At 40.8% G+C, this 27,253-nt stretch overlaps 2 protein-coding genes and 1 pseudogene across 2 annotated transcripts in view; 1 reads left to right on the top strand and 2 right to left on the bottom strand.

Annotated features, from left to right (window-relative positions):
- Window positions 1-335, top strand: part of LOC135521676 (piezo-type mechanosensitive ion channel component 2-like) — a 142,245-nt gene extending 141,910 nt beyond the window's left edge. The window contains exon 9 of the mRNA XM_064947354.1: window positions 231-335. Coding sequence (XP_064803426.1) covers window positions 231-335 — 105 coding nt within the window. The remainder of the gene's footprint in view (window positions 1-230) is intronic.
- A 126-nt stretch (window positions 336-461) lies between these two features.
- On the bottom strand, window positions 462-8,089 carry LOC135521675 (protein APCDD1-like; annotated as a pseudogene).
- A 7,722-nt stretch (window positions 8,090-15,811) lies between these two features.
- LOC135522898 (DNA topoisomerase I, mitochondrial-like) lies at window positions 15,812-26,365 on the bottom strand. The gene is made up of 14 exons (XM_064949585.1): window positions 26,150-26,365; window positions 25,725-25,840; window positions 25,494-25,615; window positions 25,218-25,340; window positions 24,832-25,019; window positions 24,531-24,675; window positions 24,263-24,406; window positions 17,982-18,167; window positions 17,808-17,876; window positions 17,547-17,661; window positions 17,114-17,241; window positions 16,789-16,883; window positions 16,308-16,457; window positions 15,812-16,171 (listed from the first exon to the last, which is right to left on the bottom strand). The coding sequence occupies exons 1-14, from the start codon at window positions 26,278-26,280 to the stop codon at window positions 16,069-16,071; spliced, it is 1,815 nt and encodes a 604-aa protein (XP_064805657.1). The 5' UTR covers window positions 26,281-26,365; the 3' UTR covers window positions 15,812-16,068.
- Between the last annotated feature and the right edge of the window lie 888 nt (window positions 26,366-27,253).

The following is a 27,253-nucleotide window of genomic DNA, read 5'->3' as shown; positions in this document are numbered from 1 at the left end:
AGATCCTGAGGCCCATTGTCGTGCCATTCATCCGCCGCCATCACCTCACATTTCAGCATGCTAATGCACGGCCCGATGTAGCAAGGATGTGTATACAATTCCTGGAAGCTGAAAATGCCCCCATTTTTCCATGGCCTGCATACTCACCAGACATGTCACCCATTGAGCATGTTTGGGATGCTCTGGATCGACGTGTACAACAACGTGTTCCAGTTCCCACCAATATCCAGCAACTTCACACAGCCATTGAAGAGGAGTGGGACAACATACCACAGGCCACTATCAACAAACAGCCTGATCAACGCCAAGTGAAGGAGATGTGTCACGCTGCATGAGGCAAATGGTGGATACTGACTGGTTTTCTGATTCTGTGACCAACAGATGCTCTGTGTTCCCATTCATGTGAAATCCATCGATTAGGACCTAATGAATTTATTTAAATAGACTAGTAGTTTTTAACTCTAACTCAGTAAAATCTTAGAAATTGTTGCATGTTTTGTTTTATATTTTTGCTCAGTATATTTAGATTTATTGTGACAGTAACACCTACCTGTGAAGACAAACTCTGTCCCTCCCATTACCCTGGTGGATAGGACCCCGTGGCTGTAGTGAACCGGTGCGTACAGGCTGAACGTTGGGTGTCTGCACACTGGGTCGGCATAATGCCAGTAGTGAACCTCCCAAGTGCAGTTGTGGTCATGGAAAACAAAATGGCGGGTCAGGAAGAGGATCCCAGGTGGTACCTCGCAGCGCTGGCTCACCCATTGGCCCTCTAGTTTGACGGGCAGGTTGTCTTTGTAGGGCAGGATGGGAGGATGGTGCTCGTCCGCCCCAGCAATGACTCGGCAGAGACTACAGGTACACTCATGGTTCTGTAATAGTGTTTCAGAATGTTACATTTTCATTTTGTGATTCAAAATAAATTCAAACACCTGCAAGAGACTGTAGATGTTGGAATGCATCCCATTTGGATGTTTAACACAAATGTCTGAACTATATTTCAGATTTCTAAGTGGTTTAATGAGTCCCAGCATGGTGATAAATATCATCACGAGGCCATATCACTGAAATGTCAACAGACAACCAATCATGATGATGAAAACCACAAACGAGGCCATTCAAACTGTTGTTTGACTGACCCACCCAGCTAATAAAGGAGAAGCATGGCAGACTGTCTTCTCATATGCTACTTGGGAGTGTTCCTGGCACCACTGCAAATGAGATACAATGTTATTTGCCAATACAAATAAAACCTTACAGTGAAATGCTTACTTACAATCTGTTAACCAGTTTTAAGAAAATAGAGAAAATAGAGTTAAAGAAAAGATTTACTAAAAAAGTAACATAATAAAATAACAATAGCCTCCGGTACCGAGTCAATGTGTGGAGGTACAGGTTAGTCGAGGTCATTTGTTCATGTAGCAGTGGCGGTCAGTGCCGTTTATGATTGACAATTTATTTTTTCAAGAGCATGGCCTTATTTCTATTACAGCATTATTGGATGATTGTCATTCATATTCCCATTCACCCAGTTCAATGTAACATCGATAGGTTTAGGCTACTACATGATATTCAAATTTTCCCTATTCCCATCATGAGGTTGCTACAACCTAGCCTATGAATGAAAGGTTCGAAGAGAACATTTTGAGGTGACACAGTGACACATTCAATACCGCCTTGAACACTCTTGCCTGCATCTAGCTTATCTATTCCAACAGTTGCAAATTATAGTTTCTATTGGACGAATTCAAGTATTTATCCCCGTTTCGTTTGCTTCTGTTTAAGAAACATTTTTCAACAGAATCGGTGGAATGAATACACCCCTGATCACCCGTAAACACAGTTCACTTTCATAGCAGCCACTTTTTATTCCTTCTCACCTCTATGCACTCTCCTCCTCTCACCTTTTCCCTCTGTTTGTGTACTTCAATGCACAACACAAAAGCTGTATGTGACCAGACAAAAAAAACTTTCAAACCATGTCATAACCGCTACACACAGCCTACATCGTTGTCCCCATATTAGCTAAAGTAACATCCTAGTCAACATAGACAATATAACAACGTGTTAGTAAACCCACTACAATCATGCAGTAACATTACAGTGTATAGTTGGTAAGCAGTTTAGCAGTTACACCGGCGGGCCCCGGTGGCAATAAATGTATAAAACGAAGAGCTTACCTTGACTTGGAAGAGTTCCAGTGTTATGTTGGATTGTCATAGCCAGCTAGCTAACATAGCATCCCTCTGTTTGAGCCAGGTGTTTGAGTAGGCTTGACTAGCCAGCTGCATTTGCTAGCTAAGTAAGTGAAACTAAAAGTGAAAAGAAATCACGAAATCTCTCTCTCTCTCGCCTCTCCTTCACTTTTGAAGAAATTAATTTGTTGAAAATTGTTCAATTATTGTCTTTCTCTTTGAGTCAACTACTCACCACATTTTATGCACGGTGGTGCTAGCTAGCTGTAGCTTATGCTTTCAGTACTAGATTCATTCTCTGATTCTTTGATTGGGTGGACAACATGTCAGTTCATGCTGCAAGAGCTCTGATAGGTTGGAGGACGTCCTCCAGAAGTTGTAATAATTACTGTGTAAGTCTATGGAAGGGGGTGAGAACCATGAGCCTCCTAGGTTTTGTATTGGTCAATATACCAAGAGGAGGATGGAAGCTAGCTGTCCTCCGGCTACACCATGGTGTTACCCTACAGAGTGCTGTTGTGGCTACTGTAGACCTTCATTTCAAAACAGTGTGTTTCAATCAATTATTTGGTGACGTGAATATATTTAGTATAGTTTTATCTAAAAAAGTAAACGTTTTAAAATGTTTTTTTTTAAATTTTGTTTTAATGAAATTCACTTAGGAGGATGGTCCTCTACTTCCTCTTCTAAGGAGCCTCCACTGGCATGTAGGTAGGGGTAAAGTAACTATGCATAGATAATAAACAGATCATTCAACATGGGTCTGCCATCCTAGATTGATGGCAGGGATGAAAACAACCACCAAAGGCAAAGAATCAAAAGCTTCTCTCTGGCCTGGAAAATGCACTTGGTGATGGGGCTACAGAGACACAGTTTAATAGACAAATAAAATAAGCTATTTTCACATCCAGAACATCAAAAATATCATCATACGCTATGACTGCCTTCATGGTTTTTGATCCTTGTTTACACTCATTGGATTGTGAGTACAATCTCGTAAATAAGCTCATCAAGCCCGTTATATGTGGAGCCCTTTTTAGATTGCACTCAGTGGTTGAGCATCAGATTAACGTTATAGCTGAACGTGACTAACTCTATTCATTCAAGGCTGACTGTATCTCCACCACCACTGCATACTTGAGTCACTTTCAACATCAATCGCCTCCGCTATTAACCACAGCTCATTTACATTGACCTGACACTTAATAGGCTGGGAGTTGTTGGTGTTAGTTAAAAAAAAAACATGCTGGGAGGGGGGGTGGGGGGGGCATGAAAGGGACGAATCCTTTTGTGAGTGGGAGGAAAGGAGGGAGCTTCTGAACTGAAGGCCTGGTTCCATCTCTCTGGTCCGGCTCCAGTTTTATCCCTCGGTCGTTGATACAGCCTCAGGCACCAACACTATCACAGAGTAAGGGAAGGAATTCAGAAATTCGGAGCAGAGCACACTGCGCCACTCTTTGCTATTCTCTTTGAAGAGTGCCCGTGGAAAAAACTAAACAACGGATGATCACTGCAATCCATGGAGCTTCTCTACTGCTGGGTTTGCAATTTGCACAATTCATATTCTCTCCCATTTCACATAACGTGTCTGTCGTTGTGTACAAAAACATACAGACAATACTGTGATTGTTGAAAGGAAATAGGACTACACAGCCCTGGAATATCACGCATCAATTACTGTACATGTGTGGTTTCATTGCTGTAACAGTTTGTCATCTTTAATACCCACAACACTTTGCAGTTGGTAGGGATTTGACAAACAGATTCACGATTCACAAATACTCGAAAATGATACTATCTGCCCAAAAATCTAAAAGGATTCTCTCTCATGGGGTCTCTGTATGTAAGTGATAATAAGGGGACTCTGACCATCGAAATATAGTAGAATAGATTAGAGCATAAAATATATTATATATCTCTATGTCTGACCTTGGTGTTCTGCAGTGGCGGCTGGTAGCTGGAGGGTGTGTGGTGGGTCCTCTGGGTGTGCTCAGTGTGGACGTCTCCCAGGAAGAGCTCCTCGGTGTGGTCATCAGGGAGCCAGACACCATGATGGCGCTCCACACGCACCAGCTGCAGCTCATTCATAATGAAGCCCAGCCTATGGGCACAGTCCCTCCCCTGTTCCTCCTCACTCCACAGGTCATAGCTGACGTGGGGCTCCCAGGGCTCACACTTTCCCCCTCTACCTAGGGATGGAGGTCCACAGCTGGGCTTGAGCCACTGGCTGAGGTCCATGGCTGCCTCGGGCTGTGGAACACAACCTGCACGCTGTGAAGCTGATAGTCGGCCTCGGTGCCTCCGCGGACCACCCAGGAGGCCTGGCGCAGGTACAGCTTGCCCCGGGTGAGGAGGGTGTATGTGGGGGAGGAGCAGCGGTTGTCCCGGTAGTGGAACTGGAGGACCTGGAAGGTGTGGTTGTGGTGGAAGAGATAGGACCTGGTGATGAACTCTGACCCAGGCCTGACCTCACAGCTGATGGGGAAAACATTAATGAAATTGGCTTAGTCAAATGATTCGTTATTTCGGTATTGTGCAGTGAGTCTGGTGGGTAACTAAAGTCGCCCCCCCCCCACCTTTAATTGCACCAGTCAATTCAACACCTAAGACTTTACACTAAGAATTCTGAAGCTGAACCTGTTGTTGTGTCAAGTAGGCTTACATACAGAACAGTGCTATTATACTGTATTGTGTAGTGAGTGACCTTAACCCAGAGGGTGTTCTTTAATGGAAGCCTCTCCAACATAATCCAGGTAGAATCAGCCATTTCCCAGGGCAGCTGTCTAGACCACTTACTTTTTTCAATCTTTACTAATTATTATAATTTTTTTCACCTTTATTTAACCAGGTAGGCCAGTCGAAAACAAGTTCTCATTTACAACTGCGACCTGGCCAAGATAAAGCAAAGAGGTGCGACACAAACAACAACACAGAGTTACGCATGGAATAAACAAACGTACAGTCAATAACTGTAATAATAACAATAATAATAAATAGAAAAAAATCTACATACAGTGTGTGCAAATGAGGTAAGATTAGGGAGGTAAGGCAATAAATAAATGACATGCCACTGGCTTAAAGTGGCATGAGTAAAGCCAGTGTGTCTATGTATGCGGATGGATGACTCAACAGTATACACGTCAGCTACTACAGCGAGTGAAATCACTGCTTAACAAAGAGCTGGAGTCAGTTTCACAATGGGTGGAAAGAAATAATTTAGTCCTAAATATTTCAAAACTAAAAACATTGTATTTGGGACAAATCATTCACTAAACCCTAAACCTTCACTAAATCTTGGAATTGAGCAAGTTGAGGTGACTAAACTGCTTGAAGGTTGCAAGTTCAAATCCCCGAGCTGACAAGTTACAAATCTGTCGTTCTGCCCCTGAACAGGCAGTTAACCCACTGTTCCTAGGCCGTCATTGAAAATAAGAATTTGTTCTTAACTGACTTGCCTAGTTAAATAAAGGTTAAAAAAAACAATAATAATAATAAAATAAAATAAACTTGATTGTAAACTGTCATGGTCTAAACATATTGATACAACAGTAGCTAAGATGGGGAGAAGTCTGGCCAAAATAAAGCACTGCTCTGCCTTCTTAACAACACTATTAACAAGGCAGATCCTACAGGCCCTAGTTTTGTCACACCTGGACTAATGTCCAGTCGTGTGATCAAGTGCCACATGGAGGGACTTAGGAAATTTACAATTGGCTCAGAACAGGGCAGCACAGCTGGCCCTTAAATGTACACTGAGATCTAACATTAATAATATGCATGTCAATCTCTCATGGCTCAAAGTAGAGGAGAGATTGACTTCATCACTACTGTTTTTGTAAGAAGTATTGACATGCTGAATGCACCAAGCTGTTTGTTTAAACTCAGACACCCATACATACCCCACAAGACATGCCACCAGAGGTCTCTTCACAATCCCAGTGAAGAGTCCAGAACAGACTATGGGACTATGGGAGGCGCACAGTACTACATAGAGCCATGACTACATGGAACTCTATTCCACTTCATGTAAATGATGCAAGCAGTAGAATCAGATTTAAAAAACAGATAAAAATAAACATTATGCAACACCGGGGACCGTGAGGAGACACACACACAGGCACACGCATACAATTGCTAACACACACACTCATACTGTACACATGGATTTTGTATTGTAGATATGTGGTAGTAGAGTAGAGGCCTGAGGGCACACACTTAATGTATTATGAAATGTAAGGTCAAGTAATATGTTTACATTTTTCAATAATTATTTTTTTTTTGTCATGTAATATTTGTAATTGCATATAACTGCTTTAATGTTGCTATACCCCAGGAAGAGTAGCTGTTGCCTTCGCAGGAACTAATGGGGATCCTTAATAAATACAAAACCCAAAGCCTAGCAACCTCCGCAAGAAGTTCAGATATCTTAAAATAAGTTAAATAAAGGTTAAATAAAAATTTAAAATATATTTGAATACCAGCTGAAGTGTCTACAGCTGCAAGGTCCTGTGGTCAAGCTCCAGTCAGGACTACCCTTTGACATTGCTACAATATATTGACTATACATTCTTACAATTCTGTACTTAATATGGGTCCATAACAAACAGTTTAATTGTGCATGTTACACATTAAATTACCTGGTGGATAACCAGTGGCCTGCGATGTTGGGGGCATATGCACTGAGATCTGGCCTCCACTTTGGAGATGCTTGAGCATGTACTGACACTGAAATTACACAATAGCAGCGTGCAGATGCTGCTGCCCATGTTTCCTCCCCAAGGTCCCGACACTGGCTCTTATGTCTGAGTGAAGTAGAGAGCCATGACAAATACCTGGAGTGGAGAAAGAGTGATGTTATTATAAACTTTTCCATGAGTTAGATTTTTTTAAATGATAAATGCTTTAGTAGCATACCACACGTTTTACTTGCTATATTGTATTTACTTTGCCACCATGGCCTTTTTTTGCATTTACCTCCCTTAACTCACCTCATTTGCTCACATCGTATATAGACTTGTTTATACTGTATTATTGACTGTATGTTTGTTTTACTCCATGTGTAACTCTGTGTCGTTGTATGTGTAACAATACAGAGGCGGATGCAAGATGCAAGCAACGATGGTTTAATGAATATAGTTCACAGCAGCAACAGGACAGACAGACTGTACTCAGACGGAATCCGACCCAGGGACTCGGGCGCATCTTCCAATGATAGCGTGCTGAGAAAACCAGGGGAGTGTGTCCGGATGAGTAGGAAGGAGCACAGCAGATAATCCACACAAGAGAAGAGCACGGACACGACACAACCTCAGGGAAGAAACAACGATCTGACAACAAGAAACACTGGTTACAGAACATATAAAGGGAAGATAAGTGGTTCCAGCTGGCGCAGACAATCAGGCCGAGATTGGGAACCACGCCCACACAAACACGGGAGGGAGGGAGAGAGAGAGAGAGAGAGAGAGAGAGAGAGAGAGAGAGAGAGAGAGAGAGAGAGAGAGAGGGAGAGAGAGAAAGAGAAAGAGAGAGGGAGGCAGTGGATTCATGAACCGTGACAGTATGTGTCGAACTGCTTTGCTTTATCCTGGCCAGGTCGCAATTGTAAATGAGAACTTGTTCTCAACTTGCCTACCTGGTTAAATAACGGTGAAATAAATAAATAAAAACATTTATGAAAAGTTTAATATACAAACATGGCAATAGAGTGCATGCACTGCTAGATCTATTACTCAATTCTCTAATATAACAATCATCCACTATGTGTTGTTCATAATTACATTTTCAAATAATACGTAGGCTACATATAAATTAACATTATAGGCTATCGCCCAATATAGATACGGAATAAAAAATATTTAGGCTACATCACTAGTAAATACTTTAAACCTGAATGTTCCAAACTCACCATTGAAAAGAACAGCAGTAGAGACAATCCATTGTATCAGTAACATTGTTAGCCTTGACTGAGACGACACCTTTTTTTTATTTATTAGCTAAGAAGCACTCCTATGTCCATTAACAAGTATTATTCATTATCAGTTGCCTTTCTTCTCATTTGTTCCTTTCATCACCAACCGGTCATTGCAGAATAATCAAATACATCGCAGAACATTTCGATGTCAATCACTCCCAGAAACGTGGCTTGATGCCCTGATACGAGTTCATTTCATAATATACTAATAAAGTCGTTGTTCAATGTGACTCATAGAGCAACTTTGTAATTTATTTTGTTATAGGTTTCCTCTATCCGACTTTAAAAAATATATTTTAAATTGGACGAACATCTCGCTCTGTCGTCTGTTCTTGTCATAGTTGACAGCACACAACAAGTCCTGTTTTCTTTCGTATGAGGGCACTCGTGCTGTGACTCAGTTCCCCCCCAACAAACCGATGAGTCAAACCATATTCTGAACATGATCAAAGTCAACTCCCGGACGAGACAAAATAACCAACTACAGAATTAGAACACCTAGGTCTGCACACACAGCAGTGTGCCACTGACAACCTTGAGTATCATGAGGCGATTTTCACTTTGGGATCAAATTTCAAATTTGATCAAATTTCAGACCACTGTTATAAATTATTCTGAATGTAGAATGTACACATTCAAAGAAATACATGTTCAGGGTATTACATGAATCCACTGTACAGTGATACAACACACACACACATCATACAATATCTAAATGTTACATCAGTCTATTGCAATATAAATGCAACATAAATGCATTCACTATTTACATTGAAATCTCATGGGTTATGAATAGTTTGGTGGAATATAAATATGCCTTGCAGTTGAGTAGTGAGGCAGATATCTGTCAGCGCGTGGTCAAAAATTCCCTCTCGCTCCAATCTAACTGCATTTCCTCAGTGACAGCTACATGAATTATGTATCCGTATGGTTGAATCTAAACATACAAGAAGCCTGCAGCATGAAATCCTGCTCCTGAAGTCAATAGCGAAGTCGAATGAGACACCCAAGCTTTTTATTCTAACGTTATGAAGTCCAATAGCAAGATTCTGCAAATGGACTACTCTTTCTTAGTTACTGTACAGTCTGTCTTGTATTGCAGTAAGATAATCAATTCATGCACTGAGATAATATATTATTTGATACATTGTATCCAGACACATCTGTAAAAATTCATAATCTATTTATCAATGTAAACAATACATTGTCGGTTATAAATAATTATATTTACAATATCGCTACCATCATTATGGCCAACTTCAGCGTCCTTATATTTTGATATTCATCTACAAAGTCGCAGAAGGTCTCACCTTGGTGTGTGTTGAGTGCTGTGTGCGTGCGCGCGTGTGTGTGTGCGTGTGCAGGAGTGAGAGTCTACTCCTTGTGGTCACAGGCTGTCTGCTAGCCGACTAGCAGCCTAGCACTGGCTCACCCAAACCCTCCAGGGAACCTGAGCGTATTTAACAAGACCAAAATATACTTACTAAGGGCATTTGTGTTGCTTAATGAAACATGCTTGCTGCGTTGGATGCCCTTTTGATGCTCAGAGGACTGAAAATGCAACCCGAGAAAATAGAAAAATAATATTTAATGTCCATGAATGGGCATGTCTTGAATGAGTGAGTGAAGGCATTGAAAGGGTCTGATATCAAATCTCAGTTTGTGGTTTAATCAAGGAGATATGAATGTTTCCTCAATGTCAATGTCTGGACAAAGAGGTATTGAAGTTAGTCAACATGCTATAAAGTACAAGTATTTAAACTTGACACCAATCACTGACTGACATCCTGTCACACCTTCTCCATCCCCCCATCCCTTCCCTCCATACATGTTGATACATTTTCACCAATGTTTTAACTTGTTTCAGTGAAACAAGGATGTGTGAAATAGCACTACCTGTTTCCCAATGTTGACTGTCAGGTGCTAAGCTGTGCTTTAGAATTATAACATAAAAGCACTCCTACATGCGGACACAGAATAATCTTGGACAAAAAGACATGTTTAATGGAGATCCTCCATTGAAGGACCAGAGTATGAATGAGGGAGAGTCTGTGAGGAGATGAAAAGAGCAGCTCACAAACTTTTACAGATGCACAAACGGGAGCATCTTGTCGGGCTGCATCACCGCCTGGTACTGCAACTGCTCCACTTACAACCGTAAGGCTCTCCAGAGGGTAGCAAGGTCTGCAGAACGTATCACCGGGGGCAAACTACCTGCCCTCCAGGACACCTACAACACCTGATGTCACAGGAAGATCATCAAGGACACCTGATGCATAAAAGATCATCAAGGACAACAACCATCCGAGCCACTGCCTGTTCACCCCGCTGTCATCCAGAAGGCGAGGTCAGTACAGGTGCATCAAAGCTGGGACCGAGAGACTGAAAAACAGCTTCTATCTCAAGGCCATCAGACTGTTAAACAGCCATCACTAACATTGAGTGGCTGCTGCCAACATACTGACTCAAATCTCCAGCCACTTTAGTAATTAAAAATTGGATGTAATAAATGTATCACTAGTCACTTTAAACAATGTTTACATACCCTACATTACTCATCTCATATGTATATACTGCACTCTATACCATCTACTGCATCTTGCCTATGCCGTTCGGCCATTGCTCATCCATATATTTATATGTACATATTCTTATTCATTCCTTTACACTTGGGTGTATAAGGTAGTTGTTGTGAAATTGTTAGATGACTTGTTAGTTATTACTGCATGGTCGGAACTAGAAGCACAAGCATTTCACTACACTGGCATTAACATCTGCTAACCATGTGTATGTGGTCAATAACATTTGATTTGAAAATTGCCAGACTCCAGCCACTCAAGTCATAGACTGATCTCTCTGCTACCGCACGGCAAGCGGCACCGGAGTGCCAAGTCTAGGTCCAAAAGGCTCCTTAACAGCTTCTACCCCCAAGCCATAAGACTGCTGAACAGCTATTCAAATGACCACCCAGACAATTTGCATTGACCCCCCAATTTTTTTTAATTTAAATTTTGTAAATATTTTCTTAACTCTTATTTTCCTTAAAACGGTATTGCTGGTTAAGGGCTTGCAAGTAACATTTCATGGTAAGGTTGTACCTGTTGTATTCACCGTATGTGACAAATAACATTTGATTTGATATCAACCAAAAATGTCACCATGTCATTGGATTTAGGTTAAAAGTGGTGTGAAAAACCCCCACAAAAGTCTCTTACGTTGATGACTTTTTCCAAATCAGTTTTCCAGATTCTTCCAACATTGTCACATATATTTTTTCCCAGTGAGCAACCAGTAAATGGACAACACAGTATTTATTCTTATTCTTAACAAAAAACAGAACAACTTATGTGAGAACAGGGAAAATCAAGCAATTCTTCTTCAGACAGGTCATCTCTGTTGTCTGATCAGACAAACCAGACAAAAGTTGATGTTTTATCCTCAGGCAAACTGCTTGACAAGCCAACTGTCTGTAAAATAATTGAAGGAGAAAAATGACGCAGTGAGGGTCGCTGCTTGAACATCTCAATGTGGTGGTCATATGGTGCGTTGACGACCAACACAAACAAACCCAGATCTGGGAAAGAAGGAATGTCGTTCTGGCTCTGGGGTTCTGAAAACGTTCCACGTGTGCAAAGAGATCTTTGTGTGTCGAGTCCCATTGGGTTGTCTCCCCCTGTGTTTCGAAACGAAGCAATTATAATCAGTCATTAATAATAACCCTAATTTAAGAGAGAAAAAGAGGAACCTGCACTGATGATCATTGGAGGATTAGTTTGAAGGAACCAATCCTTCCACATCCATAGATAGTGAACTGCCATAAAGTAGACTGATTTAGTAATTAATAATAACCCTCATTTAAAAATGTAGCCCAGAACATTTGAAAAAATGAGTCCAACTATTGGAGGATCAGTAACAAGCATCTCAGTAGCAGTTTGAATCCAACCTTCCACATCCATAGATGGCTAACTGCCATTAATAACAAGGCTATGGAAGATCAAGTACACTGGCTGTTGTTCTACAAAGCCCTCTCGCAAACACAAACTTCAAATGAGGACCTAGAACAATGAGCATTCTGACTAGGCTTTCTGCTTCCTCCGGGGCTTGCCAAGCTCACAACACTAACAGTGAATGGATGCACCAATCAGGTTCAGAGTAGGATTTTTGTATTGCTCCCTTGCAGAGAAAAACTGTCCAAACAATGACCAACAAAGTTATGAGAGAGAGAGTGATCAATGTGGTCTCAGAGCATTTCGTATTATTCTGTATGTAAATCGGAGATACTCCCTTTAGTATGATATGACCCCTTCACTTTTTTCCACATTTTGTTACATTACAGCCTTATTCTAAAATGGATTTTTTTTTAAATGTCCTCAATCTACACACAATACCCCATGATGGCAAAGCGAAAGTAATATTTTTGGATAATTTATTGAAAATTAAAACAGAAATACCTTATTTACATAAGTATTCAGACTCTTTGCTATGAGACTCGAAATTGAGGTCAGGTGCATCCTGTTTCCATTGATCATCCATGAGGTGTTTCTACAACATGATTGGAGTCCACCTGTGGTAAATTCAATTGATTGGACATGATTTGCAAAGGCACATACCTGCCTATATAAGGTCCCACAGTTGACAGTGCATGTCAGAGCAAAAACCAAGCCATGAAGTTGAAGGAATTGTCCGTAGAGCTCCGAGACAGGATTGTATCGAGGCACAGATCTGGGGAAGGGCACCAAAAAATGTCTGCAGCATTGAAGGTCCCCAAGAATACAGTGGCCTCCATCGTTCTTAAAATGGAAGAAGTTTGGAACCACCAATATTCTTCCTAGAGCTGGCCGCCCGGCCAAACTGAGCAATCGGGGGAGAAGGCCGTACCCAAATATATTGTATTTTCAGCTGTTTAAAGCTGGTGTACAAAACCGAAAGTAAAAGATGCAAAATTGAGATTTAAGAACACAGAAGCAAAGAAATAGCACACATAAAAAAGCTCTACTGCTTCTCAGACATGTTTTCAATTAGAATGATAGATCTAATACATATTTCTATATGAATTTAGTCAGATTAAGGGGTTTACTAATGAGACAGAGTCCAGTAGGTCAGAACTCAGACTGCTATTGAAAGGTGGAGGACATTTGTAGACTGCAAGGGCCTCTTGAGAGGAGCTGAGAAGTGTCATTTTTCTCATTTTCAGTGTATTAGAATAAGGTCCACACAATACACTGTTGCAATGTTAAATAAAGACTGTTGCATGATTCATTGGTGGTCTATAGCACGTGTACTCAGGCCTGGCTCCAGGCCTAAGCTCCAGGCCTAAGCGACATAAGCAGGCGCTTAGGGCCTCCGGCCGCTAAGGCCCCCCCCAATATAAATAATAGGAATGTACTGTTGACAGTTAGAATAGTAGAATACATAAAATGCAAGTATACAATTTTGTTGTGCATCAGCAGTTTGTCTCTTGTTTTGCCAGTCACTGACAGTCACTAAATTAGCCATGTCAGCTAACAGTTTTTAGACAAGCTAAACTTACAGTAATCATGGCCGAATACCAAACGGGCACGGCACATGGCCAGGGGCCCTGACCTCCAGAGGGACCTCATTGATTTTGTTAGTCACTCTCACTCAGATTTAATTAACATGGCATAAATCATGGCAAAATGTGTAGAATTGCCAGAAATTAGTTTTAAAATGGCAATAATTACTCAGAGAAAAATGAGTAGACTTGCATTAAAAAATATATATAATTGATAAATGTTCTCAGTTACATGGCAAAATGTGTACAACATCAGAAAATGTACTTTAAAAAGTACATTTTTCTCTCCGCCATCAGGAGGGGGTGCCCCCCAAACAAATGTTCCTTATGGTCCCAAAAGGCTGAATAATTTAACTGTCTGGTATTGTGGTTAAATACAATTATTAAGAACTAGGTTGAGCTGCAACAGAGTTTGAGTTAGGAGACATGAGGATATTCTGTTCAGACATAAGCTAGACAGAAGTTGCAAAAAGGGCCCAACCAAAGGGTCACTTTCCATGCGTACAGGGTTACAGGCAGTTAGGCAGCAGACGGAATGCGGTCTGGAGGAATTTGTCCCACATTTCCTGTCTCTGTCTTTTTGAGGAGCTGCACACAGAGTTTTGATGTGGCGCGTTGCAGTCTACCGACCACAGTCCTTTGGGGAACCACATGAGTCTGGCGTCACTAGGGGCTATCGCAGCAGTACTCATGCATATGAAGAGGAAAATAACATTCACATCAGCACTACTGACAAATGTAAAAAGCTGTCAAACTATGGTGTCTTTTTCACAGACAACACATTAAAAAAAAGGATGTGTGCAAAAAGACCTGACGATGAATAAAAACAACAACTGTTGTATCACATTGTCTTGTAGCTCAAAAAATCTCCCATGACAGTATACTACTTCATGCCAGTCGCACACTTAACAGGACAATGTTTCATACACCACAGAGATGAACCTTTAAAATTCACGCACGTTCTTTCGCCTGGTGAGATTTAACCTACGCTAACAAGGCTGGTAAAACACAAGACTCCAATCCAGTCGGTATGACTAGAGGTAAATTGTGAGGATTGCAATCCGAGATGATAGAATTGAATTTGCCATGCTAATACAGCCAATCGCAGCGTCAAACTGCACAAGACAATATCAATTTGGGTACATTCTCGCATCTTTAACTTGTTGATATATTGATATTTAGTTCTTTATATATACGGTTTTAAAATAAACACAAGATGTAAAGTCACGGCTGGATATAGGCATATTTCTTGATATATGACGCTAATATATTCATAACAAACCTCACTTTATCAAACTTTCCAATGTATTTATAAAGCCCTTTTTTACAGATGTAACAAAGTGCTATACAGAAACCCAGCCTAAAACCCCAAAGAGCATGCTCTATTAATCTTAACCCTCAATTTAAAATGGCCTATTATATCTAGATATGAATCATAAGTCATGTTCTGGGATGTACTTCTGCTTCTGTAATGGGAAATTACTAATGTAATTACATTGAAAAAACCCGGAATGAAACATGTAAAGTGCTGGTCCCATGTTTCATGAGCCGAAATAAAATTCCAGAAATGTTCCATGTGCCCAAATTTGTTAACATCCCTGTTAGCGAGTATTTCTCCTTTGCCAAGATAATCCAGCCACCTGACAGGTGTGACATCAAGAAGCCAGTGGAGGCTGCTGAGGGGCATTTCTGCCTGTAATAAAAGTCATTTTGTGGGGGAAAACTCATTGGCTGGTCCTGGCTCCCAAGTAGGTGGTCCTGGCTCCCAAGTAGATGGTCCTGGCTCCCAAGTAGGTGGTCCTGGCTCTCAAATAGGTGGTCCTGGCTCCCAAGTAGGTGGTCCTGGCTCTCAAAAGCATGAGCCAGGACCACCTGGCTCTCAAAGCATGAGACCAGACAACCAGACCCCCCCCCACACCACAATGGCTGCTCTCCTGCCCAGTCATGTGAAATCCATAGATTAGGGCCTAATAAATGCATTTCAATTGACTGATTTCCTTCTATGAACTAACTCATTAAAATCATTGTTAGATGCATCATTTTTGTTCAGTATATTTTTGAAGGTCCGTAGAAATTCACTCATGAGTAAGGCGTCAACAAACACTTAACATATCAATGAAAAGGTTTTTTATTTCACACATTTACAATTGTTAACAAAGGAAACTTAAACACAAAATTTCTATTATAACTGTCTATTATAACTGATTAATTCTCACCGATGTGCGCGTTGTCAAGTCAGAAAACAAACACTCCTCGTAACCAACAACAAATAAAGACCTAAGTAGTTGAAATTATAAAGGGAACATAAAAATAAGTAACAGAGGAAATGAAATAATGCTAAATCTGTCTTGCTGACAGGGTGACACAGCTCAAAACTGAAAATCTTCTTCAGTCATATCAATAGCCCATGCAAACTTGTCTCTTTGGGTTTTGTTGTAAATCTTCTCGATTGGCACATTGAATTTCCTACACCTGCCATGAAAATAAATGTAAAAGTCATTCACATGCTACAAAAATACAAAGTGAAAAAAGTATATTTTTAGAGGGCAGCAAGTGCTGTGGAACGGACAGAGGTCAAGGATAAATGTTAGGCTAAAATGGTGGTTACCAGGCCACTGATATCCTGGGGTCCAGGTAGTTGAGTTTGGATGTGCCCAGTGCGATGACCTTGTTCTCCTCCCTGTCAGTCATCTGCAGCTGGAGTTTCTTCAGCTGTTCCTCCAGCCTCTTCACCACAGCCTCCTCCTTCTCAACAAGCCTGAAGAGAGCAGGAGACCAGACCGTGGGTCAAAAAGTTATAATATATAAAAGTATAATTATTTATCTGTGCTTGATTGAGCTTGCCTGGCTTAAATTTGACCAACATAATGATCTGATGTTAAAACAAGAGAGGCTCAGTAGCCTGACAAGCACCCCAGTAGCAATTTGAAATAGCCCTTCCAGCTGCCATTGTAGAAGTAGTTTATAGGTTATGAAAGGTCAAATCCACTGGCTGTTATCCTACAGTGTCAGTAACAGTAGAGTCAAATGACCAACTGCAAGAGTCACTAATTTCACTGGTCAGTTTCAGCCCATCAAAAAGTACTCACTTCCTGGTCCTCTCAGTTCCGCCCCTCTTGTGCTCTTTTTTGGCATCTTTCAGCTCCTTCCTGGCCACATCTAACTGTTGCTGCTTCTGCGCAACCTGGAACAATAAAACGGAGTATGTTAGACAATGATTCACTGTTAAAGGGAATTGCTGTACATGCTTATATGGTAATAAAACAAAAAAATAATCAAGATAATGGATCTGAACATTAGACAATATTGCATAGATGGTTTTAAAATGGCACTATAAGAAGCACTAGCTACTAAATAAACTGTCCAGGGAAGAAAAAAATATATAAATACACCATTCATACATATTCCAGTTACCTTGTCCTGCAAGTTTTGCATGGATTTCTCAAATGTCTTGGGTGCTGCCCTCTGGTGGTTACAGAGAATGGCCACAGCTCTGTTGGCTCGGTTATAGGACAGCAGCTTCTCCTCCAGACTCATATCAGCTGGGGAGGAAAACAGGCATGTCTTTCAATATTGTACCGTCTTCACTATACATCTGCTTGTTTCACAGCTTCATATACAGTTAGAACACAAGTGATAAGGTCCGAGAAGCCAGTGTTGTTTGGAGGATATATTAGCATGGGTGGTGTTCGGCCCGAGACCAAGTCGAGAAAAACAACTAGGGCCACGTATGTCACAGAGGGTAGCCAGAGCAGAGCGGAGAAATCTTGTCAGCTATTCTAAACTAGATCGACAAAAAAACAACCTGCACTGAGTGTATTGATGGTGTAAACGGAAGTGGACTAACCCGTGGTGAGCTTGTTGAGCTGTTCTTGCAGGGTGGTGGAGGCGTTGAAGGTTCGGAACACTTTAGCTGTCAACCCCGGCATGGACTGGTTCAAGTGCTTGTTCAAGTAGGTAGTCTGCCAAACAAACAACAACCAAGCGTAACTGTATCTGCAGAGCTAGATAAGCCTACTGTGTGAATCACATAGCTAGCTAGTCATTATTTGGGTGACACTCATTTTAGAGCAAACATGAAATAACCAGGTGCAGGTCTTCAACTTACATTTATTCTATCAAACAGGTCATCCTCAGGCTCCTTGTTTTCCATGAACAGCTTCAGGTTCTTGAAAACCTGTGTACAAATAATGTCTTTGCACATTAGACAGATGTTTAACCCTTGACACCCCATAACAATGGAGGAGTGACGATGTAACAGATGATAGACAGTGCTGCTCACCCTGCCTTCCACAGGCACCTCGTTATAATAGCGAATAGAGTCTTTGCCCAGGAAGTCAAACTCCACCATGAACTCCTGGCCCCCCTTCTCCTGGTGCAGGGTGATGTGTTCCACTCTCAGAGAGCAGCAGCCCACCGTGTCCGCTGTCTCACTCTCCTCCTTCTCATTCCCCGCTCGCAGGGCCAGCTACATTCACACACACGTTAGTGAAAGAGAAGTACCCACATGTACAGTATACAAGGTAGGGTTGGGTAATATTAGCATATTACCGTCTTGACAGCCATCGTTGATGCCGGTGACATTGTCATGTGGCAGACGACAGTTTAGCCAATTTGAACATGACTGGCGGCGAGCAAGAACGGAGTCGGCAGCACACAAGTCATGATCCGAGTAATTATTGTATTTCTATTTGCCATCGCCTATTTCATTGCATTCGGAAAGTATTCAGACCCCTCAACTTTATTCAAAAGCCTTATTCGAAAATGTATTAAATAAGCCACCCCCCCTCAATCTATACACATTACCCAATAATGACAAAGCAAAAACAGGTTAAGAGTTGTTGTTTTTTTAATCGAAAACAGAAATCACTTAAAAAAAAAAAATCTTCTTATTTAAGTCATAAGCAGATATAAAGCAAATAACTGCAAAAACCACCAATAGTTAACAGCAAAACAAAAAGTTACATCTAAGACAAAACAATTGTTACAGAAGTGTAAAACCACCAAAATTACATTGTACAGTGGTCTGATGCAATAGGATAGAACATTTGGGACAAATTTCAGATGAAATACAGAGCCACAAGCCAATCGGATATCTCTCACCACCACCCCACATGCACACAAAGCATAGTCCACTACCCAGAGTTCCCTTCATTAGCCAATATTTCACCCACATCACTCTGCTCCACAAAATTCTAAAATGGTCTCCAAACCTTTTCAAAAGTGTTGTTTACGTATATGTTATCTTTTCCATAGTTAGGCAATATGACATTTCCCTAAGCCATTGGGCAAGACATTTCCCTAAGCCATTGGGCAATACTAGGTCTGTTCACACTTTCCCAGGCAAGAGCTATCAAGCGTTTTGCTTGCAACAAGCACATATCTGTAAGTGTTTATACTTGGTTCTTTAGATGAGGTTTGATTGGGTATAACCCCAGGATAAACACTTTGGGATGGAGAGGCAATTTTACTGATACTATTTGGGATATCATATGTGATACCTCTAGGGTTGCAAAGACATCTTCCATGGGAAATTAAGGCTGGGAATTTTGCTTAAATTCATTAATGTTGATACTCCCCATCCCGTATCCGGGATCGTGACTAAAGCCTCAGGCTCATTAGCATAACGCAACGTTAACGATTTCTGAAAATCGCAAATAAAATGAAAATAATTCGCCTGCTCTCAAGCTTAGCCTTTTCTTAACACTGTCATCTCAGATTTTCAAAATATGCTTTTGAACCAAATCACAAATTTGTGTAAGAGTATGCTAAGCTAGCTTAGCATTTTGAGTAGCATTTAGCACACAACATTTTCACAAAAACCAGATAACCAAATAAATAAAATCATTTACCTTTGAAGAGCTTCGGATGTTTTCAATGAGGAGACTCTCAGTTACATAGCAAATGTTCAGTTTTTCCTGAAAGAATCTTTGTGTAGGAGAAATCGCTCCGTTTTGTACATCACATTTGGCTACCGAAACGAACCGAAAATTCAGTCACCAAAACGTCAAACTTTTTCCGAATTAACTCCATAATATCGACCGAAACATGGCAAACGTTGTTTGGTGTTTTTTCACATATCTCTTCATTGATATGCAGTTCGTGGAAGCCTGCTTTCCCCTCAGAATCGCATGGAAAAATACCAGCAGCTGAAAAAGACGCACCAATTTCGACGGAGGACACCGGGCGGACACCTGGAAAATGTAGTCTCTTATGGTCAATCTTCCAATGATATGCCTACAAATACGTCACAATGCTGCAGACACCTTGGGGAAACGACAGAAAGGGCAGGCTCATTCCTCTTGCATTCACAGCCATATAAGGAGACAATGGAAAACGGAGCCTCAAAAATCCTGCTGGTTTCCTGGTTGCCGTTTCATCTTGGTTTTGTCTGTAGCTCCCGTTCTAGGGCACCCACAGACAATATCTTTGCAGTTCTGGAAAATTCAGAGTGTTTTCTTTCCAAAGCTATCAATTGTATGCATAGTCGAGCATCTTTTTGTGACAAAATATCTTGTTTAAAACGGGAACGTTTTTCATCCAAAAATGAAATAGCGCCCCAAGAGTTTCAAGAGGTTTTAAAGTAAGCTTATAACAGTGAACATTTTTTGTGGGATACACAAGGAAATTCTAGGTCTTGTGGCATATTTTGGTTAAACTATCCCCAAGTCAATGGAATTGCAACCCTCTGCATGCACAGTGCATTCGTCCATCACATGTACAGCTGATTCTCAAGATCTTGCACACTAATGAGATGCTATTGAGCCCACACTACTACACTGTCTGAGCCAAGGACTACATGCTTTCTGGTAAGTTTTGATTAGAATACTGGGCGGGGTGAAAATATTTTATATGACATACATGATTTTTTAAATGACTGGTAAATAGTAGCCTACAGCAAAGTGTGTTTAAATCATTTCTAACTTGTTAACGATTTCTGCTAGTTAGTTTTCGCTACCATGTGGGGTTTAGCTTGCTTGAGCCTGCTAATTGAGGAGTGTTAATTCACCTGTTTCCATACAGGTTTCATTTTAAAACATTTCTTACAAAGGAGTTGTTTAATCTAACTGCTTAACTATTTGTTTGTTTTTTGCAATGTTTTGAAAACTTTTTTTTTTTTACAGGAAAATGCCACCGGCACTATCTGATGTGTGGAGACATTTCACTGCAGCTAATGTAGAAGGAAAAGCTGTGTACATTTGCCAAATCATGTGAAGAATGCAACAAAGATGCAGAATCATCTGGCCAAGTGCATAAAGTTCTCTCAGCACTCACAACAAAGGCTTCCCATCTAGTACAAGCTGAAGTCTGTTGTATAAAGTATAGGTCAAACTGCTGTCCAATGTATTCTGTAAAACTTGTATCTTGCAGCCATTTAGGTTGGAAGCGCCATTTAGGTGGGTCACCTACTAAAATAGAATCGGAATATATAAGAGATGCTGGAGCATGGTCAGAGATGAAAATGTTATCATAAAAACAATATTCAAATTTTAGAGCGTAATGCTGTTGAGAACATTAATAATAGTTGATTTGGGAATAGGTCTAGTGAGTGCTAGAGTAACAGGGGTATTCCACATCATCTGGTTATTTTCTTTCCAAATCTATTAAGTTTAAATCCATTAAATGCTGTATGGTTTTCCTAGATTAGGTGTGGGAGTAGTTTGAACCTGAGGTGCGATCTTTAACAGGATCTAAAGTGCAATTAAAGTCTCCTGCAACAATATAATTACAAGGAAGTTTGTGGAAAGGTTTAAAACCAAATCATTAAAGAATTTCGAGTCATCTTCGTTGGGACCATATGCATTAAATTAAAACTGCTCGGACAGCAAGGTATTCCATATAATAATATATCTGCCGGCGGGATCACAAATTGTTCGCAATATCTGATATGGAATGGACTTATGGATAAGAATAATAACTCCCTTTGCAGTGACCTGCCCAGGACTCCTCTTGCATATCTTAGGAATGTCGCCAGATAGATGTGATTCTTGCAAAAATATGATCTTCGCCTGAAGTTGTTTTAATCTAGTTATTACCCGTTTTATTTAATCCCCTACAGTTCCAGGATGTAAATTTAACCTTAACACTATGAGTCATCAAATTTACCAAGGTCACTTGAACTAAAACATTGCCCCATAAGATCAGCAATAATATACCAATAGTCCTCTGATACCACCATAAACAAAAACACAAAGGACGCTTTAAAAGCACGTCAACGTACAAAAACACATGCCTAACAATGAACCACGAACGTGTGATTTACCCTCTTACCCCAACGTCTAACAGACCTCCCCCTCCCAGTGACACTCCGTATAAGGAGCTCAACAGATCCACAGACACGTGAGGAGCCAGCTCCGCCTCTGCAGTTTCCCACTTTGTACGCCTTCTGCCCCGTCGTCATCATCATCATCATTATTATTATGTTCACCATTTAACAAAGAACCAAACAAAATACCAGGAGTGAGCCAGAAAATAAAGACCTTGGTGATCTCGCCTCCTATAGGCCTAAATAAAACAAACCCGCACCAGGATGTTCCAATGCATAAAATAAAAGTTTCATGGTACATAAATTTATAATAAGACTTACTTGTAAACTGGCCATGCTATTAAAGTTGAATAGACAGTGCAACCATGTTACTAGATAACTAACACGGTGAACTGGCTCAAACTTTAAATACCTGTTAAGACAAAAAAAAATCCCCAAAATAGATCAAAGTTTAACTTCACGTTGCTATTGCCTCTTCTTCAGCATCGCTCCGATTCCACACGTCTGCCTAGCTTCTCAAGAAACTGCTTCCCCTCGGCTGGTGTTTCAGGCGTACTGGAAAGATGATTCCATACCGGATAGCCTTAGACCGTAGCCGCTTGACACTGTCGAAGTGTTTCTACTGCTTGTGGATTTCCATGGAGAGATCTGGGAAGAACATTTCTCTGCAAGAATCGGCAAGTTCCCTCACTTTCGCCAAGGCTGCATTCACCACATGCATCTTATCTGTATAGTTTAAGAATTTCATTACCAGAGCCCCTGGGGGTACGCTGTGGTCGGATTGTGGGCCAGAAATCCAATGAGCTCTCTCAATGATCAAAGGAGAGCAGAGTGGCTCCATCTTCAGAGACTCGGGAAGCTACAGCTATAGGAATGAGCAAGCATGGCTCCCCTTTCCCCTCCCTGACCAAGGGCAGTCTTCCCCAATTGCGCAGTTTGGCCGGGAGGCCTCATCTAAGATGAGTCTTGGTGGTTCCAAACTTCTTTAATTTAAAAATAATGAAGGCCACTGTGTTCTTGAGGACCTTCAATGCTGCAGACATTTTTGCACCCTTCCGCAGATGTGCCTCGACACTCTATGGACAATTCCTTAGACCTCTTGCCTTGGTTTTTGATCTGACATGCACTGCCAACTGTGGGACCTTGCATAGACAACCTTTCCAAATCATGTCCAACCAATTTAATTTACCACAGGTGGACTCCAATCAAGAAACATCAAGGATCATCAATGGAAACAAGATGCACCAGAGCTCAATTTCAAGTCTCATAGCAAAGGGTCTAAATACTTATATAAATAAGTTGTTTTTTTGTGTGCAAAAAAATAATAAACAAAAAACTGTTTCTACTGTCATTACGGGGTAGTGCGTAGATTGATGAGGCATTTTAAAAAACAAAACACATTTTAGAGTAAGGCTGTAATGTAACAAAATGTGAAAAAAACACGAGTCTGAATACTTTCCAAATGCACTGAATGTTATACAGAACGCAAGAGAGGAACGTAGTCTAGACAAAACTGAGAATTCCACCAAAGCAGCGCAAAATGTCCATTCAGAAAATACTCTCAGATGCATGAGCCTAAACCTATTAATCGCTTTTATAAACAGACATTTCCTAACCATCTTGCATCTAGCCGTTTAAAAAAAGGCTATATTCCCTTCAATAGGTTTTGATTATGACTTTGGGCTATACGATTTCATCATTGTATGCATGCAATGGCTTTCTCGTCAAACAATGAATGAATCTGGAGTTCCAACTCCAAAAGTTGTTTGAATAGCCTATAAACTATTAGCAAGGGGGCAGAAAATGAACCGTCTAAAAATGTAAGGTAGCAAGGGAGTGAACAAACAGCAACAGCCTATAGAAATACAGAATGAAAAGTTTAAATCAAGTTTAAGCTCGTTTAGAAATAAATTATCTGTGTGGGCTGTAAAAAAATCCTGACCCTCCACGCGAGGTTGAAAACCAAAACGGCCAATCCTCCTACTAGGCACATCATGACAGCTTTAAGACAAGTAAAAATGATGAACAGTAGACTATTTCCCAAATATTCTAACAACCTAAAGAAGTTCTGTCCTAAAGTTGCCGCTTTCAAAAAGAACAAGAATGAACGGAGTCTACAGGGGTGGGGATACCATAATACATCACCATATTCTATGAGTACATAATCATGATGGGACAAAGAAATAATTCACCCAATCCTAGTACGTACACATGAGTGTTTTACAATATGTGTTTGAAATGACCTAAAAGGGCTTGCATTTTGTTAACCACACTGCGGTAAGATAGTTGTGAGGTACCTTGTCGATGAAGTAGAGAGCCACTCCTCTCTGTCTGGTCTTCATCTCTCGGTTCTTCCAGTCCTCACGGTACAGCCTCCTGATGGTCTCCACCTTAAGCTTGAGTTTACGAGCCACCTCGTACTTCTGCCAGTCCTTCTCCCCCTGAGCACAGAGAGAAAAACAGTCGAAGGAAAACTCTGAACTTCTGGCTTCTCAAACGTTTGGGTTTGTTTTTCCACTAAAACAACCCCAGAGGTAAACGAAGGTGAAGAGAAAGGCTCCGTACCTTGAGTTTGGAGCTGGGGTTGAGCATGACGTACTTGAAGTTTCCCTGGACGTTCTCCACCCAGGAGGCTAGCCAGGTCACTGTGTTGTCATGCTGCACCTTCCTCCACCTGTGGCCCTTTGGGGCCACCGGAATATTGGAGCCTCTGGAAAAACAACCAAAACACTATTTATTTAGCTTATTGCCTTTCGGCACATATTTGCGGATTAAATTGACTAGTTAGGCCACTAATTCCCAATTGGGAGTTCCATAAAGTTATAGTGAGGTTGTTTGTTCCTAGTGCTCTCCCGGGGGCCCTCACTTGCTGCAGTTGATGGTGATTTCCTCTGGCTGGATCCTCTTCTTCAGCTTGCCCATCTTGGGGTGTTCTCCCCGGCCGCGGAACAGCCCCGGAGGTTCCACGCGGAAGTTCCCAATCTTCTCCCGGTGACCGTCCAGCTCACAGAAGCCATACTCCTCCGTCAGCTTGTTGTTCTCCTCTTTCAGGACCTAACAGAAGCACAATCCAAAGACTTCCAGATTTGAAATGATAGTGTGACCTCAAAATAATATATATTTTGGGGGATTCACTTGGATATGCAGAATGAAGTACCAACAATTAAATTCAAAGCAAGTGGAACAATATACTTCAATACTTACATAATGTTATAGATGCAGCTCTAAGCTCTTTTTACTTGGCTAAGTTACCTGTTTCTGTTCTTTAGTCATAGCCTTCTTCTCCTCAGACTTATCCAGGAAGTACTTGTTGATGTGTGTGAAATCACACTTCGACAACTTCTTGATCTGTTCCCTCTCCTCTACTGACATTTCCTGTTAGGTAAAATCCCAATGAGCTCAATATTAACCTCTACATTGACCTTCATTCTTACACACAGACACACAAAACGCTGCTTAAAAACTGTAGTTGTTCATTGCAAAACGCAAGTCTCGACTCAAAGCTATACTTAAATCAGTGAGACTAACCTCTCTCCAGTCGGTGAAGAAGTTCTCCTGGAAGGAACTCTTGGTTGTGTACTCATGGTCCAGCATCTTGGCATAAAACGTGGCTACTTCCTCAGCAGGCAAAGTCAGTTTTACAGGGTTCCCTATGAATCACAGAACGTTGAATGTTAGGTCTGCTTTGCTGTAAAGCTAAAACGAGACAGGAAAACTATGAGGATGAGTAAGATGGATTAATGTTGGGTGGTAACTCACCATTGTAAAAGAAAGACACGTTATTTGGTAATGGTTCGTATTCTGGTGGGAAAAGTGGACCTTTGTGTTCCAACGTGGTCCATTTGTTCCCGTTGTTGGAATTACCTTCCTCCCACCTGACAACAAGCGTATCGCAATTTAATTACAGTACAGAAAGACAGAAAAGGTTTGAAGGTTTAAAATCTAATACAAGTGAGACAATGCAACATCGCCATACCAGATCTAGCAAAAGTAATGTTAACTAACGTACCCCTTTACATTAACAATGTATGGCTAGCTAGGATTACTCTTCCAAAATGGCATTACCCTGGCTGTCTGCACTGTTTTGACAAATATAACGTTACTTAGCTATACTATTCATGCGTGGTTTGGAGTAAGCTACTGTAAGATCAGCTATTTGCCAGCTTTAGCCATCGTTTACTCACCTGGCTTTGGGCTCATGCTTAATTTTTACAGTAGTTCGGTAAAATCGTAAAGAGTAAACCGCAGAACAACTTCTATTAAATTTCACCGACTGATATGTCAAGTTTGCAAAAAAAATGCTGTATTTGTTCATTCCAGATTACCAAGAATGAATGCGATTCACAGGCGCCAAGGACTTTCATAACGCTGTCAAAACAATATACACGTGTGTTGAAATATTAATACTGTCCCCCTAGAAACAAACGATTGTTAACAGTTCCGGCTACAAATGAGCGTAATAGTATGTCAACCACTATAACGGGGAAAATGTTCTAAAAACAAATATAAATTCAGTCAAATATGATGCTTGCCCATTACATGCAATACAGAGTAAATAATTGCGCAATTACCATTTCCATGTACTGTCCTCCCCGTCTTTTTTCCCACCCTTCTTGGTCTTCCCATCATCTCCATCTTTTTTCTTCTTCTTAGATTCCTCTTTTCCCTCCGGCTTATTTTTATGTTTCTTTTCATCGGTTGTCTTTGTGTCTTTACCACTTCTATCTTTTTTCTCCCTTTCTTTCTTGGCATTCTCCTTTTTTATGGCAGTTTCTTTTTTACCGTCACCTGTCGGTAGAACATCAGTTTCACATGAATCTTTGCTCTTCCTCTTTTTAGAGTTGCCATCGGAACTACAGAGAAAATAAAATGAGACTTTAAGCATTACTTTCAAATGAAAACTATTTAAATGGCAAGAGAAAATGCTTTTAAATAAAGCTTTGTGGAAATGTACTATAAAATCCACCATAACACAAAGCATGGCCATTTGGCACATATTTGATATTGTCATTAAAATGAACAATGCAAACATGTTGGTTCACTCAGAGCATAGCATATTTTGAGTATGAAGCATTTTTTACTGTGGAACATAATGATGTTCACCTGTTAGCTGATATTTCACCAACTTTTCTCTCGTCTGTCCCGTGGTGTCCCTTTTTGCTACTTTTAGATTTGTGCTACATTGACATAATAGGTGAGAAACAAGGCAAGCAACATCACCAACAACATTGATAATTGAAAATAACAATAAATGGTTAGTCAGTTACCTTGTGTTTGTTATCTTTTTG

The sequence above is a fragment of the Oncorhynchus masou genome, chromosome 30 (genome assembly GCF_036934945.1).
Source record: "Oncorhynchus masou masou isolate Uvic2021 chromosome 30, UVic_Omas_1.1, whole genome shotgun sequence".
In the NCBI taxonomy this organism is placed as follows: domain Eukaryota; kingdom Metazoa; phylum Chordata; class Actinopteri; order Salmoniformes; family Salmonidae; genus Oncorhynchus; species Oncorhynchus masou.
This window is presented reverse-complemented; position numbering and strand designations above follow the sequence as displayed.

Bases quoted from the DNA above. Each gene is read 5' to 3' on its own strand.
- LOC135522898 (XM_064949585.1), bottom strand. From the start codon at position 26,280: ATGAACAAATACAGCATTTTTTTTGCAAACTTGACATATCAGTCGGTG. The intron at 24,676-24,831 runs GTGAGGGCCCCC...TTGTTTTTCCAG, and splicing joins ATCACCATCAACTGCAGCAA to AGGCTCCAATATTCCGGTGG. The intron at 16,172-16,307 runs GTAACCACCATT...TTTTCATGGCAG, and splicing joins CCCAGGATATCAGTGGCCTG to GTGTAGGAAATTCAATGTGC.